At 48.5% G+C, this 18,953-nt stretch overlaps 1 protein-coding gene across 15 annotated transcripts in view; it reads left to right on the forward strand.

The window, feature by feature from the left end:
- ADCK1 (aarF domain containing kinase 1) overlaps window positions 1-18,953 on the forward strand; it is a 147,708-nt gene that overhangs the window by 119,472 nt on the left and 9,283 nt on the right. For all 15 annotated transcript variants that reach the window (XR_005363599.1, XR_005363600.1, XR_005363601.1 and 12 more), the window contains one exon: window positions 6,390-6,506. Coding sequence is in view for 10 of the 15 variants with exons in the window: in XM_038545425.1 (XP_038401353.1) it covers window positions 6,390-6,506 (117 nt within the window). In the remaining 5 variants the exon portion in view is untranslated. The remainder of the gene's footprint in view (window positions 1-6,389; window positions 6,507-18,953) is intronic.

Here is an 18,953-nt window from a genome sequence, read left to right on the forward strand (position 1 = left end):
AAAATAACAAAAGGAGACAATTCACAAAAGAGAAAATGCAAATTTTAAAAAATGTCACCAGTGACACAGAAAATAAAAGATGAAAACCTGCTAAAAACAGGAGTGTAGTTTTACATGTTAGATGGCTAAGAAACATGTACAACCGCAGAACACATGGCACTCTGTCTTGACATCTGCTTGTGAAAGTGGGCATCAGAAGAGTTGCTGCTTGTGAATATTGTGAGGTGGTGGAAGGACGGTCATCTGGAATTGGGCGGAAAGTTGTGTTGCCAGATGTGCGTGGGCAGGACTCATGACACACATGGTGATGTTGGGGTGTGTGTGTTTGTATATGTCTGTGTCGTGCAGTTCAGCTGGAGGCAGTTTCCTGCATTCACATGGTGCTTCCTGGGAGAGGATAGTTAACATAAGCAAATGCAAAATTTGCATTTGGATCAAACTGCCCCCCAATACATCAATCATGTTAGAAAAAATTTGTGTTTTCAAGTATTATAGAAGAACTGCCTATATGATGATAGAAGACACTTACTGTGGGAAACTATATTAAATGATATAAAGTAGCAGCTTTATGAGAGGTCCTGCTAGTAAGTGCTCTGGAGTTTCAGGAAAAGGGACTTCCATGGGCAATCAGGGCAGGGAAGGCTCTTCTGAGGAGTTGGCACTGGAATGGGTCTTTGAGGATTGGTCTGATGTGCCCCATGGGCTCCATAGGCTTCTCCATTGATAGATGCCCACCAACACCACTGTTCTTCCAACATATCTCGTCCTTGGTGGGGCTTGGACCCATTTCTCTGGGGCTTCCTCTTCCTGGTGCAAGGGTTGGGCCCCTCTGGTACCCTGCATAGAGAGCTTGGCTTTCAACTTTTTGAAGAGATCAGTTGTTCTCTCTTCACTCAGGCAGCCTGGAGCTTGTGTAGGAAAGGAAGTCATCTTCTAGGAGCTCTAGATGGTAGTGCCGGAGCCAACTGTCAAGCAGTCCTCTTCTAGAGGGGGAGGTGTCTCGGTACATTGTGTGGGAAGGTCTCTTGCTCTTGACTAGCATGTTTGTGTGGCTTCTGAAGACATCCTAAGAAATGGAGGTAGTGTTGATACTTCTGCTATCCGGATTGATTAACAGGGATGGGGAGGTTGAGGGTGTGCCCACACTAGCCTCCTGTGAATCCTAAAGCTCAGCTCATGGGAGGAGAAGCCACAACTGTGGATCTGTGTAGTGTCTTGACACTGATGTTGGCGAAAGATGTAGCCATTGACAAAGTTTGACTCTGCGTGAGTTGAGAGTCAGGTCTATCTGGACTGTCTGCCCCCAGTACAATGTATGACTAATGCTTCCTCAGCTGGCCATCATAGATCTGGGTGTGCCTGTAAATTCAGTTGTGCAAACTAGATCTGGTAACTCTGCCCTAGCCTTGAAGTTCAAGCCACCAATTCAAGAAAAACACGGCTCTCTCAGACAAGGAGTGATACTAACTCATTTGGTCGATGCTGTAGAATCTAATTATGGTTGCTTCTGCTTGCATATCCCATTTCTTCCATTCCTTTATCCCACATTCCCTGAGCATTTCCTGAACTTAGTGTTGTGCTAGGAGCTAGAGAGACCTAGATGAATAAGAGATGGTTGGCTCCTATCTGAGAAAAACGTCCCGTCTAGCTGGGGACAAACATTCTATGTTGTTACAATCTGGGCCTATGACATGCATATATGTCCAGATTATGACAGAGACTTTGCTACGTTTCTGTGGATTCCCACAAGCACGTATTTCATTCTGCCCAGGATAAGGAGCTCAGAGGGGGCTTCCAAGAAGTGTTGAGTGTACAAAGGGGTAGGCAGTATTTATTAAATGTTTCTTCTGCCCTGGACACCATGCAGGTACCATGACATTGAATCCTTTCAACAGCCATCACCCCATTTTACAGGTGACAGTCTTAGAGTAGAGGAGCTAGGGCTGCAACTCAGATTTTCTGATTTCATCTCTGGTGCTCGCCTAAGGGCATTCTGTTGCCTCTAAGCTGGCAGGGGTGCTCTTCAGCACCAGAACTATGAACCAGACAAACAGAACCATCTCCTTCACCGTTCCCATGGAAACAGCAAATCATCCACTGGCTGGGGCCAACTAGCATCTGCCAGACCAAGACATGTAATAATAATAATAACACAAATTTTTGAAATGAGGATGCCAAATGGGTAAATAATTAATGTAATGATTTGACCTGCCGCTTCTAAAACCCACACACTGTTCCTAAGACAATGGTGCAACTGAGGCTCCTGAGTAATTAATTTTGCCTAAACACATAACAAGTGGGAAGCAAATTTTGCACTGTGAACCCAGTTCAGCTCTTAAAACTGGAGATAGATTGCTTTTGCACACTGGCACCCCATCACAACATCTGTGCGTAATTAAGCCTCAGCGAAGAGTTTACCTCTCAGTGTGTGAGGCATCTTCCAGTGGGGTTTAATAACCTCAGCCCTGTGCTATAAATCTCTGCACCTCAGACAAGCACTGAATGGAAATGTGGTATCAGGGAGACCAGGAGAGGGTGAGAGGGCAGCCAGGCCCAAAGGTCAAAACCAGGGCATTTGTAGATTTGTCGTGTACTGTGGGGAGGGGATAGGGCAGGCCATGAGGTTTGTGACTAAGCTGGGGGACAGGTGGGAAAACAGGGTTTGAGACTAGAAGATCTGAGAGTGTGCTTGGATGTGCGAAGACTTCAGGGAGAGGTTAAGTAGTCATCTCCTGAGCGGGGCCGCATCAGGGTGGCCACTTCTTAGTGCAAGGTGAGGATCTGGGACTCTCCAGAAATTGTGGGCAGGCCTTGAGGAATGTGCATGCAGTCAGAGAAGCACCATAGCTTCCTATGAATCTCAAAGATTACGAACCACTGATGTATAATAATTAGTATGAATTAGTATTTTTTTACGTGCCTGTGCTTTTTTTAAAAAAAGATTTTATTTATTCATTCATGAGAGACACAGAGAGAGAGGCAGAGACACAGGTAGAGGGAGAAGCAGGCTCCCTGCAGGGAGCCCAATGTGGGACTCGATCCCAGGACCCCAGGATCACACCCTGAGCTGAAAGCAGACGCTCAACCACTGAGCCACCCAGGCGTCCCTATGTGCCTGTGCTTTTTAAAGTGCTTTTAAAAGTGCTTTACATGTTTTTACTCCTTTATCCTTATACAGTCCCACAAGGGAAATGCCATGATTAGCCCTTTGTCTGCAGTAGGGAAATTGAGGCCCAGAGAGATGAAACCATTTGCTCAAGTTTACACAGCTTGTGTTAAGGGGCAAGAGGCAGGTTCTGAAGGGAGGCGGCCTGGCTCCAGAGCCTGCCTGTTAAACCACTGTGCTGTTCTGCCTTTGTCATAATTTATGGGACAGATCTGACTTGTGCCGAAGTGTGTACAGCGTTAGCTCTGCTTGTGTGCCGGAACCACATGTGAAATGCTACACGGCTGTCATATGGCAGCTGCCATTTGTCCAGCAGGTGCTAAGTGTGTGCTGTTGTGTCGAGTACCAGGATTCCACACATGCTAGTAGGAAGTTGGGAGTGTTGCTTTGCTCTGAAGGGCATCACCACTTTACGGGTGGGAAGCTGGCACTCAGAGAGGTCATAAAACTTACCCAGTCACTCAGCTTGGAGATAGCAAAGCCAGGGTGCCATCCTGAGAGTCTGACTCGAGTCTGTGCTGTTTCCCTGGGCTCCCCGGGTGATGAGCCCTGGCCCAGGCAAACCAGAGCCTATTTTGCATGTGCATTGACCAAAGCACAGGAACAGAAGGGAACTGTGGGGTCAGGGCCAGACTAGGAGGCTGAAGCCTGGGGTCTTGGGCTGCAATTTTCCATAATTTGTGTCTTCCTGCTTGGGATCAGGATTGGCTGCAGCGTGGCTTGAGGGCAGGTACTGCCCACAGGAGTGGGCCTCTGATCTGTACAAAGAGATAGACTTGAGACTCAGAGTCCTCATGGCCAGGGTGTGACCCTTCCTGTGGGGTCCCCAACCCCCCCTTGGCCCTGGGCCTCCCTAGGTCCAGTTTTGTTTGGGGGGTATGTGGGGTGGGGGTTGGTTCTTCTCATCACCTCTTTAAAATGATTCTCTTTCATCTTCTTCTACTTTGATGGAAGGAGCAGAAGAAGGAAGGCATGGGGATGAAACACTGGTGTTGGGGTGAATTTTACCTCCTGCCCATAGGATGATTTGGGGTCAGGTCATCAAATTAATGTCCCACAGTCAAGCCAGATTTCTCCTAACTGAGCAGGGAGCAGATTTGCATTTCGTTGTCATTTCCATGATATAGTTGTCCAGGGGCAATTGCTGTCCTCTCTGAGCTCTCGTGACAAACCTCTCAACTTCCCAGGTTTGGTATTCTGTTTTTTCCAATCTAAGCAGCTGAGGTGGGGGCCACTGTGTTGTCATATAGGATGGTTGCATTCGCAGGGAGGCTGGGAAGAAGGCTGAAGGAGGGGGAATGTGGTGCTCCCACTGCCCTGATTAACAAGCCCGGAGAGTCTCCAGACTTTGGGTTTTCTCTTTCCATCTGTGGCTCTTTCAAGCTGTTTTCCAAGTTGACTCAGGCAGGCCCAGATTGGGGGGGTGGGGTGGAGGTCTGACCTCAAGTCCCCAGAGCCCTCAGGCACCCACTACCAAGCTTAGGTTTCCAAACAAACCAAGAGAAAGAACTTAACTTCCCCCAAAATATGTCCTCTCCATTTGGAAGCCACAACAGCAAACTTGCACTCGTATTTTTAAAGATAGCTTTTGAAAAGTGCCAAGCGAGACTGAATTTTAAGTTCACAGTCAGAGAGAGTCACAGATTTCTCTACTAGCCCAGATTCCTGAACGGCAAGAACTACAGGAAAGTAGCAAAACCAAAATGCCACCTTGACTTCAGTTGGAACCTCTGTTTCAGGGAGCCCAGGGTGTTTCGCTCGTGTGTGCCTCCCCAGTCCTCCTCAGAGCTCCTTCTAGAGGTGGGGCAGGAGTAGTCTTTTGTGATGAGAAAACTGAGGCATTGGACGTTAAGTGGGTGGATGAAGACATGGGAGTATTAGCAGAATGAGGAAAGGAAGCTGGTTTCTTGACTTGAGGGCTGCGGTCTTCTTGCTAGATGAGTTTTGGGGGTTGAGTTGAGGGAAGTCCTATTCCCCAAAACCCTTGAATTAGCTGCCCTTGTTAATTTATTTGTGAGTGGAAACAAGGTCGTCACAAGGTGTTGGGGAAACATGGCACGCCGATATCCCAGTAATTCCTCCCTCCAGGCAGTGGTTGTCACTCACTCACATGGCAGCCCAGCAGCCCTTGTGCAGTCTGATCTCTTGCCTATTCCTGGGGAAATCAGGTCTCTTATTTGGCCATTGGGTGTTCTCAAAGTCAGAGGCAGTTGGAGAGCATTTGGATTAGGAATGCACTTGTCTGCAGGTGACCAGAAGCACAATTTAGAGTGTTGTAAAAAAAAAAAAATATTTATTTTCCTTACATGGCAAGAAGCCTTACAACAGTTGCCTGCTGATATTGTGTTAGTGGTTTGACAGTGACAGGGCCAACATCTCTGATTTTCTTGGACTTTTCCTCATGGTTACAAGATAGCTGCTGCAGCTCCAGGTATCACATTCACTTCCAAAGTAGGAAAGAGAGGTAAGAAGAGTTGCACCATTTACAAAATCCCTTTTTTATGAAGAAAAGGAAAACCTTCCCAGAGCCCCTAGCAGGCCTCCACATATGTCTCATAAGCCAAAACTGTGTCACTTGGCCATACTTATTGCAAGGCAAGCAGGGAAAGTATGTCCTTGGGGAAGAGGAAGATTGGGAGTAGGTGCTGGGTTAGGATCCAGCATTATCTACCACAGAAGACTTGTAGGAAATGAGTGTGAGAAGACTCAGGACTTCCAGACTGAAAAGTTTATCACCTAGTAAAAATTTGTTCATTTGTAGACATATACATCTAATAGATCCATTGCACAGGTGTAGAAATTGAGGCAGAGGGTTGAGATTCATGTGAGGAGCCTGCAGCAGGCCTAGTGAGAGAGGAAATAGATTTCAGTGCCAACTCTGGCTCAGGTATAAGGAGTTCCACACCTTTCCCCCTAAATCCCAATTTTAGTTTGGCTCTTGTGTCTGGAGGCATTGAGGAGGGTGGGGAAGCCGTTCTGTGGTCCCCTAAGCACGAAGGGGTCTCTAAAGGAGGGGCCAGGGGCCTCGTTGATGGAGGAGGCTGCCTGGCTCTCTTGGGCTGACCCGCACTGCCCTGTCTGTCACCGCTCTGGACCCTCTCAGGCTTTGTCTCCTGTTCCTGGGAGGAGCATGTGCCCTTGCCTTGCTCACTGTGCTTCTCTGTGATCCTGGCCTCCAGCTGCAGGCCCGCTAGCCCTTCTGACCTGCCCTTGCCTATTCCAGGTCCCCCGCATCTACTGGGATCTGTCCACCAAGCGAGTGCTTCTGATGGAGTTTGTGGACGGCGGCCAGGTCAACGACAGAGACTACATGGAGAAGAACAAGATCGATGTCAACGAGGTGAGGCTGAGCACTCATGGCTGCTGTGTGAGGGATGCAGGCTTGGTCAGGGCTGCCCACCGAGGGCAGGTGTGTCCCTGTGAGGTCTCACAGTCTTGAAAGAGAGCCTGTTATTTGAAGAATTATAGTATCTCTGAGCACAAAGCATCCTCCCAGGGCATCTAGTACTGTCCTCCACCCTGTCTCCTAAAGCTGGGGCTGGCAGCACACGGTGGGGTGCAGGCATGTGCTGAGCCCCTTCTTGCAGCTCCTGCCCTGACAAGTGACCACCACCTGTCTTCTTGTACCATTGGAGTCCCACAATGCTGAGCAGCTCCAGAGAACAGTGGTGTGAAACCCGTGGGCCTTACTACTTCTGCCCCTGGGGGCACCTAGACCCTCCCTCTTCCTGCCCTCCCCTCTCCCTGCCACTCCTCAGGCCTCGAGGGTTCAGGCCAGCAGGGGACAGCAGGTGCCAGCTATTTCTACTTCACAGAACTACAAGAAGAGAGAGCCTTTGGTCTCCCACCTCCCACCCCACTGGTCCCAGAGAAAGAAATTGGCCAGTGGGTGGGCCTGTACACCGTCTTCTGCTGCTTGATTGCCATAGGGTCCCACAGACAGGGATGGAGTGGTACTTTCCCAACAACAGCTATCATGTTTATAGTCCCTCCTATGAACTGGTTATGGGGGTTTACAGGGGGCCAGACCTCATTGCCTTCTTTAAGGAATTCACCACCTAGGGTTGCTGTTAGGTACACAACTAATTCCTTATGACCACCTCTCAGCAGCAGGAGGGGCATGAGTGAGACCCCAGGGAGCTTGTGTCTGTGCAGGTTGGCTTCCCCAGCAGGATGAGTAGGAATTTGCTGGGTGCGTGTGTGTCAGGGTAGAGGGTTGAGGGCAGTGATGGCAGTGCAGGGAAGGGAATGGTGAAGTTTGGCAGGGTTTCCAGGGGGGTGTGGAAAAATAGGTAGGGGCGGGTAGTAAAGACATTGGGCAGGACCCCAAAGGTACCGGGGAGTCATGAAGGGCATTGAGGAGTACACTGATGTGATCCACCACTCTGGGTTGGTGAGAGGAAGAAATGGAGAGAGGTGAATGCTCTTCCCTTCCTCCCACCCCAGGCAGCATATGAAGATGAGCCTGTGGTCCCAGTGGTGGGTGGCCCAGAAGAGGAAGCTACACCTTGGCTCAGCAGACGAGCCAATGGTAGGAATGGTAGGAGGGGGTGCAGGTTGGGAGCTCAGACCTCCATTCAAGTGCCTGTGTGGCCTCCGTCAGGAGGACAATGACTTCCTTCTGAGAAGGTTGTGAGGATGACACAAGTGCTGAGCAGTGCCTGGCATGTACTTCATCCTCCAGTATGGTGGCAAGATGGTGGTGGTTTTCATTCTTCTCTTTGGGCTCCGTCCTTTCCTCCTTTATTTCCTTTTACGCAAATGTTTATTGAATCCCTAACTTGCCACACCAGGTGCTTTTTTCCAAAATAAACCTGGGAGGCAGGTCTCAATGTCTTCATTCTTCAGATGAGGAATCAGAGATGCAGAGAGGGAAGGTGACTTGTCCAAGATCACAGAGCTAGTAGAGCTGGGATTGAAAACCAAGTCCCTTTGACTCCACGGTTTCTTGTTTGTAAAAGGAGGGGTTGAGTCGCTGGGAACATGGCTGGGAAGGGCTCAGCCACAGCTGGCCTTGGCCTCCTGGGAACTCAGGGAACGATGCTCCCAGAACTCTTTGGGGGCTTCAGGGTATGTGTGTGTAGGGTGGGGAGGCAGGATTGGCCCTAGGACCCCCCGCCCCCACTTCACCCAGGGCAGCTCTGCCATCACTGGAGTTGCCTGTTGGGCTTTTCTAGAAGAGGTCTCCCTTTTGGGTTGGGAAAGGATAAGAAAAGGATTATTTTAATTCAGCCCTCCACTTTCCAGATGACAGAGCACTCAGAGGGAGAGCAGATGTCTTTCCCGAGGTCACTCGGCCAGTAGCACAACTTGGGGCTTCTGACCCTGCTCTTGCTACTGTTGCCTTCTAGGGTGGGCCTGCAGAGGGTGTTTGGATGGAGCTCCTGCACAGGAGGGAGGGAGAGACCTCCTTGCCCATCTCCTCCATTGGTGTATCCCTGAGTCTAGCCAGGGATCCCCTACCGACCGTGACCCTTGGGTACAAAGTCTTTGGCTCCAGTGGAGAGGGTGAGGGAAGGAAGGAGAGATCACCTCCAGCTTTTCCTGAACAGCCTTAATGGGGAGCAGGGTCTCTCTGCCTGCACTTCAGGAAAGACGCCAGAGACCTCATACCTTCCCCTCCTCTGCCAGGTTACCGGCATTTACTTACTGTCAGCTGCGGTGGGATTTTCATTTCAGCAGGGCCCCCAAATCCATTAATCTCTTTGGATACATTGAGTCCAGAGCTGCAGTGGTGTTTTATCAGAGGCAGCTTTGATTTTTCAAAGACAAGTGCAAACAAAGATGTGCTCTGCTGTAGTTGCTTGCTCTCACCACTGAGTGAGGTGCCTGGGAGGAGGGGCAGCTGGGCTGGAGGGGGCTTGTGGGAGCTGGCCAGGGTGGTGCCCTCGGAGAGCCCTGCTTTGTCTGCTCCTGCCTCCAGCCCTGGAAGATAAGGGCAGCGTTCCATGCAAAGCAGACCCTTGCTGGACATCCTGTGAATTCGTGGAGAATAAATAAGCCAGCCTCGTGCCCTGGGTTAGCCTCTGTGAGGCAGGGCTGGGGTAGAGTGTTGGTTTATTGTTTCCTGTGGACATGCAGAGTGGGGCAGACTAATATCAGAGTGATTTGGGGAAAGCAATAACAGTAATAATAATAATTATAAGCAGCTAATATGTACCAGGCACCTGACACGTGTAATCACTACTCTTTATAGCTGTTCTCCCAAGGGTGAGATGAGAGATCTTAACCCCCTTTATGGATGAGAAAGCTAAAGCTCAGAGAGGTTAAACGACTTGCCCAACCTCACACAGCTGGCGGGGGGAGAGCCAAGGATTTGCACCCAGGTCTGCCAGATGTCAAAGCCCTTGCTCCTCTGTCTTCTCCATGCCCCTCCTGGGGATCGGACTCTGGCTGCAGTACAACCAGGGCCACCTGGGCGACGGCCACATCAGTAACTCCTTGAAGGAGGTGCGGTACTTACTGAGAAGCTCTGCCCACCACCCAGGCACTAACTGAATGCAACCCTTCTCTCTCTGACTCATGTCAGGCATGGCTTTTTGCATTTCATGCAAATGTTGTTCTCCTTCTAAAGAAGTGAGGAGTAGAGGAGCAGTGCATGAGCTGTGCCAGGCACAGCACCTGGAGTATGGTTGGTGCTCCAGATTGGTAGCTAGTAGATTGTTGTTGTTTTCATGATTATTACCATCGTTGGATCCTGTCCTTTCCTCTCTTCCTGATACCACTAGTGTTAACTAACTGCCTAGCCATGTGCCAGGCCCTTTCTACACTGTAAACTTGGGAGGGATGGCTTGGTGCCTCCATTTGCAAGCAAGGAATCAGAGACCTAGAGAGGGGAGCTCCCAGATCTTGATGGTACGTTTCCATCCACTTTCATACGGATCTACTATGTAATCTCCAGCTGGATAAAGAAGCAAAGATATCTGGCATCTTTGTCACCAGGCACCTGTGGGTCTTTTCTGGAAGCTCTGTTCTCTTCCATTGGTCCATTGGTCCATCCTTGTAATAGTACCACACTGTCTTGATTACTTAATTCCTGAGTCCCCTGGCCCTGGCTTCTGGGGTTTACATGACCTGGGAGGCTCTTTGGTATTCTGAGATGCTATCATTAAATACTGTCCCAGAAACCTCAGGCTTGGCAGTGGGCGGTGGTGGTCCATGTGCTCTACTGTGCCATCGCTGACCATCGTTTGGGAGAAGACCGGGGACAGGCTTTGCTTTACAGAAACTAACCTATTATGTCTCTTACCAAGCAGCAGCAGAGTCAGAGGCCTCATGGAAGACCAGTGGGGCATGAGCATGTGTGTGTGTGTTTTGGGTGGAGGCGGGGAGGGCAGGGGTATAGGATACTCCACGTTACTGAAAGTTTCTAACAGCCTTCTGAGGTTCTAAAGTCTCCTGAGGACTGTGGGACTCAGCGAGCCTATCCCTGGAGCAAAGCTCTCCTTAGAATGGTCTGTCTGTGAGTGCTCCCTGGGGAGGGAAGTGCAAAGGATAGACAGAAGTGGCAAGGGGCAGGTATCTCACCCCCTATGCTGGGCGGCCATGTTTAGTGGGATCTTGGCTGCCACAAGCAGGTGACTCAACTTGAAGTTGGGGCGCAGGAAGTGGTTGTGGAAGGAATTGCTTTCCAAGTGGGTGAGGATGGCTCCAGACCCTTCCAACCACATGTTAGAGTCAGCCCCACTCCACTTTGAAGAGGCCTTCTGGCCTTGCAGCATCCCAGCCCAGCTGGGCCTAGCATGTGAGGACCTGAAGACCAGTCTACATAGCCAGCACCCAAAGACTCAGAAATGTCAGGTTAGGAGGCAAGAGACCTGAGTTCCAGCGCCTGTTCTGCCTGTGGCTTGCTGTATGCTCTTGGACAAATCACTCCTCCTCTCTGAGCCTCAATTTTCTTATTGAAGGCATTGGATTAGCTAGTTGGACTTTAAGGATACATGCTGCTTAGATATCTTGTACCACAGTGATTGCTGGGAGCTAAGACTTCAGCCTATTCAGTCTATTTCAGAATCACCCGAGGGAGATCATTTAATAATGCAGATCCTTGCTGCACCCCAGACTTACTCATCAGAATCTGCAGTGGAAACAGTTGCAAGAATCTGCATTTTAACAAACTCTTCAGGTGGTTCAGACACCGACTGGAGTCCAGGAACCACCTGCTACAAGGCCAGCCTCCAGGCACAGGGCAACCCTGCCCAGGTGTGTTCACTCATCCAGGAAGTTTGAGGCCTGAGGGCGCCCAGCAGCCTGGAGGGGCCCTCTTTTGTTTGAGTTTCTGCACCCAGAAGCAGCATATTACCGAGGGCTTGCCCTGGTGATCATATTTGCCAGTCACATTAAGAGCCGGTGACAGTGACTGTCATTGATTTTATTAAAAGTAAAGGTCGAGTAGGAGCACGCTTTCCTAGGCTGGATGGAGCCTCCTCCAGCCATAGGATGACTATTGATTGCAGACCTTTTATCGAAGGTTAATTGGATTTCAGTGAGTGCATGTTTAAGACCCTGCCTGGGCTGAGGCCCAATTGAATTTGTGTGAAATTATCTAGAGAGAAAGGTGACAAAGTTGGGAATTTGGGGGAGGTGGGGATGAGGACTTGTGGGGCCTGGTAAGCAATCTGTGGAGAGTGGGGGTGGGTGCTTGCAAGAGAGGGGTGGGAGAGATGGGGAGCTTGCAAGAGATGCCTGGGAGCCAGCTAGGGAAAGAGGGCAGGAGGCTCCCAGTGGTTATTACGTGGACTTTGATTCAGTCCTTTGTCCTTGGGATGGCCTGTCCTTGGGATGTATATGGTGTGGCCTCCAGAGTTTATCTTTTTGCCTCTCCAGAAAGTAAATCTTGCCTTGAGTCAGAGTTGGGGTGGTGGTGGGGTGGGATTTGGGGTTCAGCTCATATTTTGCAAGACTGACCACAAATCCTCCTTTTTCAAGACCTCCAACTCCTGTTTTCAAAGGTGTCAGGGGCCTTCAGTTGCTGAGCCTCTGGGCTTGGGGCAAACACCAGGCTCCCCTTTCACCAGCTTAGGGTCTCTTGTCTAGCTGGCTAAGCCAGTTCTCAATAGCTGTCTGCTTCCCCCTGGCAGATGCAGGCTTGCTAGTCTCTTTGCTCTCTGTTGTCAGGGGCTCTTTGTTTCTTTTTGGTTATCTTAGTGGGGTCAGGGAGAGAGTGGAGTCAGTGCGTGGGTTCAGTCTGCTGCATTTAGCCAGAAACCCTTGCCATGCTTCTTCCTTCCAGTAGTTTTAAAATCCATTCCAGGTCATTCTGGGAGCCATGGAAGGTTCTCAAATGCATCTTTCAGCAGATGCTTATTGTGTACCTCCTGTGTACAGGTACTACATGTAAGTGCTATACCAGAGGTATGCACAGAGTGTGGGAGAAGGTGAGGCTGGGTGCCCTAGTGGAAGGGACAGAGGGTTTCAAAATTGGGGCACCCTGGGGTTATGCTTGGCTCTGCCATTTGTTGGCCAGGCACCCTGGGGTAAGTAACTTAAACTCTGAGTGATTGTCCACATCTGGGCAGTTGGAGTCCTAACAATACTTACTTTACAGGGTCATTGGTCATGGTCACAGCATAGACCATAAGCTGTGGAGTTGTGTAAAATCGTTAATTAAAAAAAATTTTTTTTTAGATTATTTGAGAGAGAGAAAAAGTGAGCCCAAGTGGAGTGGGGGTGGGGGGCAAAGGTAGAGGAAGAAGCAGGCTTCCCCCTAAGCAGAGAGCCTGATGCGTCCCAGGACCCCGAGATCATGACCTGAGCTGGAGGCAGATGCTCAACTGACTGAGGCACCCAGGAGCCCCTGTAGGAGATCATTTATAATTCATGATGTTTTTCACAGAAGCATGTCTCCCTAAGGCTTTTCTTTGCCCCCCTCCTTTCCACCTACTTCTGTTGGTCCTGGGTACAGACTTGGAAAATGAGCAGTGGTTATCGCTTGAGCAAACGGTGACCCCACCCCAACTCCTATCTATAAATGCAGGTAGTGCCTGGTCTCCCCGTGTTGAGTACCACACTGACTTTTCCTCAGCATCATCTTCTGCTTCCTGGGCCTCTGGCTTAGTGGTAGAGAGTGCTCAGCAGACCAAGGGTGGGGGTGGGGGGTTGAAGCTGAAGAGACATGAAGGATCCTGCTTACTGAAATCACTAGAGAGAAAACATCTCCTTTTGTCTGCATAGAGAACTCTATTAACTTGTCGGACCAAATCTTGAGAAGCGTGGGGATGTTAGAGAGATCTAGGTGCATGAGATGGGTTTCTGGAGATTTCTTTCCCTGACAGCAGGGATGTTAGGAGTGGGGTCGGCCTTCCCAGACCTTGGTACTGGCTATGCTACTTATGAACCATGCCGCCTTGGTGAAGGCAGTCACTCTTTGGAAGCCCCAGCTGCCTGCTATAAAGTGAGGGTGCAGAAGGGTAGCCCAGAGGGTAGTTTGATGATTAAAACATGAAGTTTTTGGTGCAATGCCCACGGTACATGCTCCACACTAGTTGTGATGATACTCAGCCTGCTCTGTGGCACTGGCGAGAAGAGTTGCCAGAAAGAGGAAATGTGTAGGAAAGAAACCCTTTCCCCATTTTTTATACTGACCCAGGTAAGGTGGAAGGATGTGGAAGTATTTCGTGGAGTGCATTGTTGCCTGAGGCAGGGGATGTAAAATGTTGATAGCTCTTACTTCACTGTGTCTTCAATAGCCGTGGCCCCAGAACCCAATTCCTCTGGTCACTGTGATCCTTGAGTCTGTCTGGCCAGGAGACCTGAGAAGCCCTTCTTGGCCTTGGGGATATCTGATGTCCTGGCTCTCAGGTGATGTCTCACTGTAAGCCTAACCCAGAGAAATTTTCACTGAGCTCCAAAATTAGAGTAGCTCTCCTGGCTTCTTATAATTAACCCACTCACCACCTCTCCTAGCACCCTGTGTGGTTGAAGAGGTTCCCCATGCCTTTGCATTCAGGAATTTTATCTCTGTGTTAGCTAGTCCAAGGTGGACCCTCTCCACGAATGCATTTGGCCTCGCCGGGCAGCAGCAAGTAATCTGAGGTTTATGTATTCCCAGGGAAGTTCCTGAGGATGAAGAATAAAATCCTGATCTTTCAGGCTCTTGTGCCTCAAGAAGCCTGGCCATAAACTAATGGAAGAGCGAGGAGAATTTGAATAATTAACCTCTTTATACTTTACATCAGGCTACTTACGTGATTATTAATATCCTGCAACAGCAACCTCCTGTTTCTTGGAGAGATCTTGGCCTTGCTTGCACGACACCCCCAGGAACATAAATAGACTTTCCCTTGGGGGTGGGAATGAATTAATCTATGCAATTATAGAATAATTAAAGCACTTTCAGCCAATTCAAGTTTTGAGAAAAATCCAAAAATAACTCTTTGATTTAAATATTATTTACTAAATTAATTCTTTACTCAGACTTTTTATAGAGTCCTTTTTTTTTTTTTTTTAACATCCCCACTGTCAGGAAATAAAGGCATTACATAATTACTGAAGTCACTCACATGAATGGCACATTCTTTTTACACAGAACAATAAAAGACTTGTCAATGACTTTTTTTTTTCTCTAAAAAGAGGTATACTATGGCTTTAGTTAACAATGAGTTTTCTGGTTAGAGAAGCAGTCCTGGATTTCCCACTGAGACTCTTTCTTCCAGATGGAATGCCTCCTTGGTTGCTGTGTGGACCTTCAGAAGGTTTTGCGTCAGCCCTGCCTACAGGCAGGAGCTTCCCTCTAAGTGGAAAGGCCAAGAATGGGTGATTGACAGCTTGTTTCTTGGACCAGGGCCACTTGGGTTTGGAGCCCGGTCTCACTAACTGCTGGCTGGGTGACCAAGTCTCCTTTCCTTTTTGTATTCCTTCTTTCAGCTGTCTACTACAGAGGATGGCTCTGAGTCCATGAAAGGTGCCCAGAATGGTGCCTGGCACAGAGTGTTAGCTATTACTATTCTAAGAAGGTGGCATTCCCCTGTCCTTATGCAGATGCCACTGTCACAGGGCAAGGGGCAGCTTTTGAGAAACTGAACATTTTTTTTTTTCTAAAGAAGACATACAGGTAGCCAACAGGTACATGAAAAGGTGCTCAGCATCACTCATCATCAGGGAAATGCAAATCAAAACCCTGAGGACATACCACCTCACACCTGTTAGAATGGTCATCAAGAAGCTGAGAGAGAGAGAGAAAAGAGAAGCTAAGAGAGAAAAGTGTTGGTGAGGAGGGGGGAAAAGAGCCTTCATGCACACCTGGTGGAAATGCAGCCTGGTGCAGCTACTGTGGAAAATAGTGTGAAGGTTCCTCCAAAAATTAAGAACACTAACCATATGATTCAGCAGTTCACTTCTGGGTATAGATCTGAAGAAGATGAAATCAGTATCTGGAAGAGTTATCTGCATCCTCATGTTCATTAGTGTTCATAGTTGTTTGCTCTTAATCATGAGACAGAGCGAAATTATTATGAAAAGAGGGTGGGAGAGAGGGTGCCCAGTGATGGCCTTAGATTTCTTCTGGGATCCTCCGTGTCTCTGCGAGTAGAAGGGGGCTGTTTGCCTTCTCTGGGCAAAGTGGTTCCAAGAAACTATTTAACTCTCACAGATGTGAGGAAAAATTACCCAAAATTTAGAAATTAAGGCCAAGAGTGTGCAGTGTATCCTTTCAAAGTCATTCTTAGACATTGTTCAAGCAGCCCACCAAGGGCTTTTTAATATCTAGGGGAATGTACTTTTGTCTGACGCTGCTATTGACAATTAATTAAGGGCTCAGACTGAAGCCATATGTCAACCTGTAGATCTTATCTGCTAGACATGCAAATAATTTCTGCCCAAGAGGAATGATAACCTCAAAGGTTATGATTTCCTTATTGCTCTGTAGGACAATAACCAGTCTTATATCTAATCCAGGAATCTTAGTCTCTTATTCCTGTTTAAATTCCCATAAAATACTCAGCCCCTCAAAATTCTCTGAACCAGCTCTCCCTTCTTATTTGCTCCTTTATTGGTGAACTAAACAATCTTTGACATGTATTCATTCTATATTTTTATGAGTTGTGCTTTTTAACTTTTTGAAAATTACACTTTGATGAAAGTGATAATGGGGACATTTCTCCCCACGTTTTAAATAGTAAGCTAACACATTTGTATGTCTTATATAGTAATATACGCATTTTATAGTAGATATATAGTATGTAGCATATAAAGCACTTTCCCAGGTCTACTCACATTTTGACCTTGAATGTCAGGGTTACCCTGTGAGGATGTAGAGCAGATGGAATCAATCCCACTTAACAACTAAGGGAACTTGGACCCAAACTGGGAAGGGAGAAGACTACCAGGTCATGCACTAGCCCTAGGTAGTACAAAGATGGCTCCAGAGTGAAGCTGATGGCCTACGCTGGTTTTCCTTCTTGCTTGTGCCTTCCATATCTATCTATGTTGGCGAAATCTGGTTAAAGTGAACATCAGGAACAGCTCCCAAATGGAAAGACACCCAAATAGGAGCAGCTGGATGGGGTGTCAAATTGGGGAAGGCCACTTGATGGTTTTGCTTGTGTATATATGAGCTACAGTTGGCAGCATCTCTTCCTCCTCTGGCAGCAGCTCACTCCTCGTGGGCAAGGGCTTCCTCCATCCTGAGTTCCCAGACCCCTAGGGGCCATCTTTCAATGTAGTAATAGGGGGCCCAGAGCGATTAGCAGTATTTCAGAAAGCTCAGGGGAGATCATACATCTCCTCATGACAGGTCTGCCCAGACTAAATGAAATGTCATTTCTCTGCTTTTGGCTGGAATTCTGTCAGCATAGTCTGGCTGTACTGCTTATCTTGGGCTGATCAGGAGCCCTGATTGGACCTTATATGCCTCCTTGACAAATAAAAATGAATTATTGCTTAATAAATGCAATTGGTTTGGCAAATGCTGCCTTTTAGAGCATGGCTCTCTGGAGCTCCAAGGAGCCTAACCAAAGGGCTTCTCGAAAGGAGACTTGCTGGCTCAGCCTGGACCAACTCTAGTTGGGCCCCCCTCCAAGGAGATGGATAATGGTGGCCCTGGGACATCTGACATCTCAGCCCAAGGCTGAGAACTAGACATTGGGCAAAGTCCTCCAAATGCCAGCAGAGTACTGGACGTTCATTTCACTCAGCGTGACACCGGGTAGGTGTCAGGACTTCAGACAACCTCTTTACTAAAGCTGGGAGAGGTAACTCCTTTAAGCTCACAAAGTTCACGTGAGAAGTGTAGAGGTTGCCGTGAGCCTGTATGTAGAGTGGTTACAAGGAGGCGGTGGGGTCACACCTGGCTGGAATCCTGGCTGTACCTGTTTGTAGCCCTGTGATTCTATGTAAGTTGAACCTTGATGAATCTCAGCTCCTTATCTGTAAAATGGGGATCATATTGTACCTACTTTTGAAGCCAATATAAGGATGCCATCTATTGCTATAGTAGGGTTATCCTTGAAGATTTGTTTTGGGGCCACTTGTAACTGGGATTCAGAAGAGATTAATGAGGTTAGGATAAGCATTAAGACAGGAACCACAGCATCTCAAAAAACAAAAACAAAAACAAAAAAACAACCACAGGCAAGGATTTCATTCATGTTGAAGGTAGAGTCCTATATTCACATGTATGGCCTGTTATAGGTAAGTGGATACATAGTAGAGCCAGTTGATGGTATGTAAACTAGACTTCAGTAAAGCCAATTATCAAAATAGAGCCAGCCTCTGCCATCTTAGGAGCTTATAAGAGTGGGCTACATGGTCACTAATCAATAATGACACAAATAACGTGCTAGTACCATGAAAGAAAAGTAGAGTTCTGTGAGAGTTTGTGGTAGGAGAACCTCATCTAGGTTGGGAGGTCAAGGAAGGCTTTTCCAGAGAGCTGATGCTGAGCTGGGACGGGAAAGAGAGATGGGAGGAAGGCTCTTGGCAGAGGGACAATCGTGTGCAAAGGTCCTGAGGTAGGAAAGCACAGAGCCATTGGAGGAGAGAGAGAGAGAGTGGATGTGGCTGTAGTGTCATTGTGGCATGAGAGGAGACCAGGGAGGGAGGCTGGGTCTGGTGTTCAGGGCTTTGTAGGTCAAGCAAAGGAATTAAGGCTTCATTTTAAGACTCTGCTCCTATGTTTCCCCCCACTCATGGGCCCCAGCTCCTCTCCTCTGGCTGGGATATATTTATGCGTGACCATGGGGTCCAGCATGACTGAGAGGAGTGTCAAGGGCAGTGTGTGTCCTGGGGCATCAGCTTTGTGAGTTGAGCATCTCTTTGTCCTCTGGAAACCCATTGGCAGACCATCTGTGGGCCCAAGTCTGGCGCTATTCAGCAGCTGTTCCCTAGCTGGGAAGAGGCTTTTAGCTTTAATAAAAAGGGAGTAGAGATAAGAAGACCGCCTCAGCAGGGAGGGCAGCAGTGACAGGATGATTTAAATGGCCTCTCCAGTGTCATTTCTTCTGTGCAGACTTCATAAATCAGATTAACATTGGGCTCTGGTGGGGAGATGCAAAGGGAAAGGGGCCTGAGGAGAGGGGAGCAGGGCTTGTGACTCTAGGTCCTCCTGGGGACTGCCTTGGAGCTGATGGGACAGCCCGAGGGGGTGCAGGGGGCACCTATTCCTCACTCATGCGCCCCTAGCCTTGCTGTTTGGAGAAGGGGAGGTTGAGATGACCCCACTCCCACCCCCAGCTTTCCCACCCATCTTCAGTTCTGGGGAGAAAATGAAGAGATTGAGAAGAGAACAGGGTAGAAGAAGGTGGGGGGGGGTGGTTGGGGTGGCAGTTACAGCCTCTGCAAATGCTAGAAG

Source organism: Canis lupus, chromosome 8 (genome assembly GCF_011100685.1).
Source record: "Canis lupus familiaris isolate Mischka breed German Shepherd chromosome 8, alternate assembly UU_Cfam_GSD_1.0, whole genome shotgun sequence".
NCBI classification, from domain to species: Eukaryota; Metazoa; Chordata; class Mammalia; order Carnivora; family Canidae; genus Canis; species Canis lupus.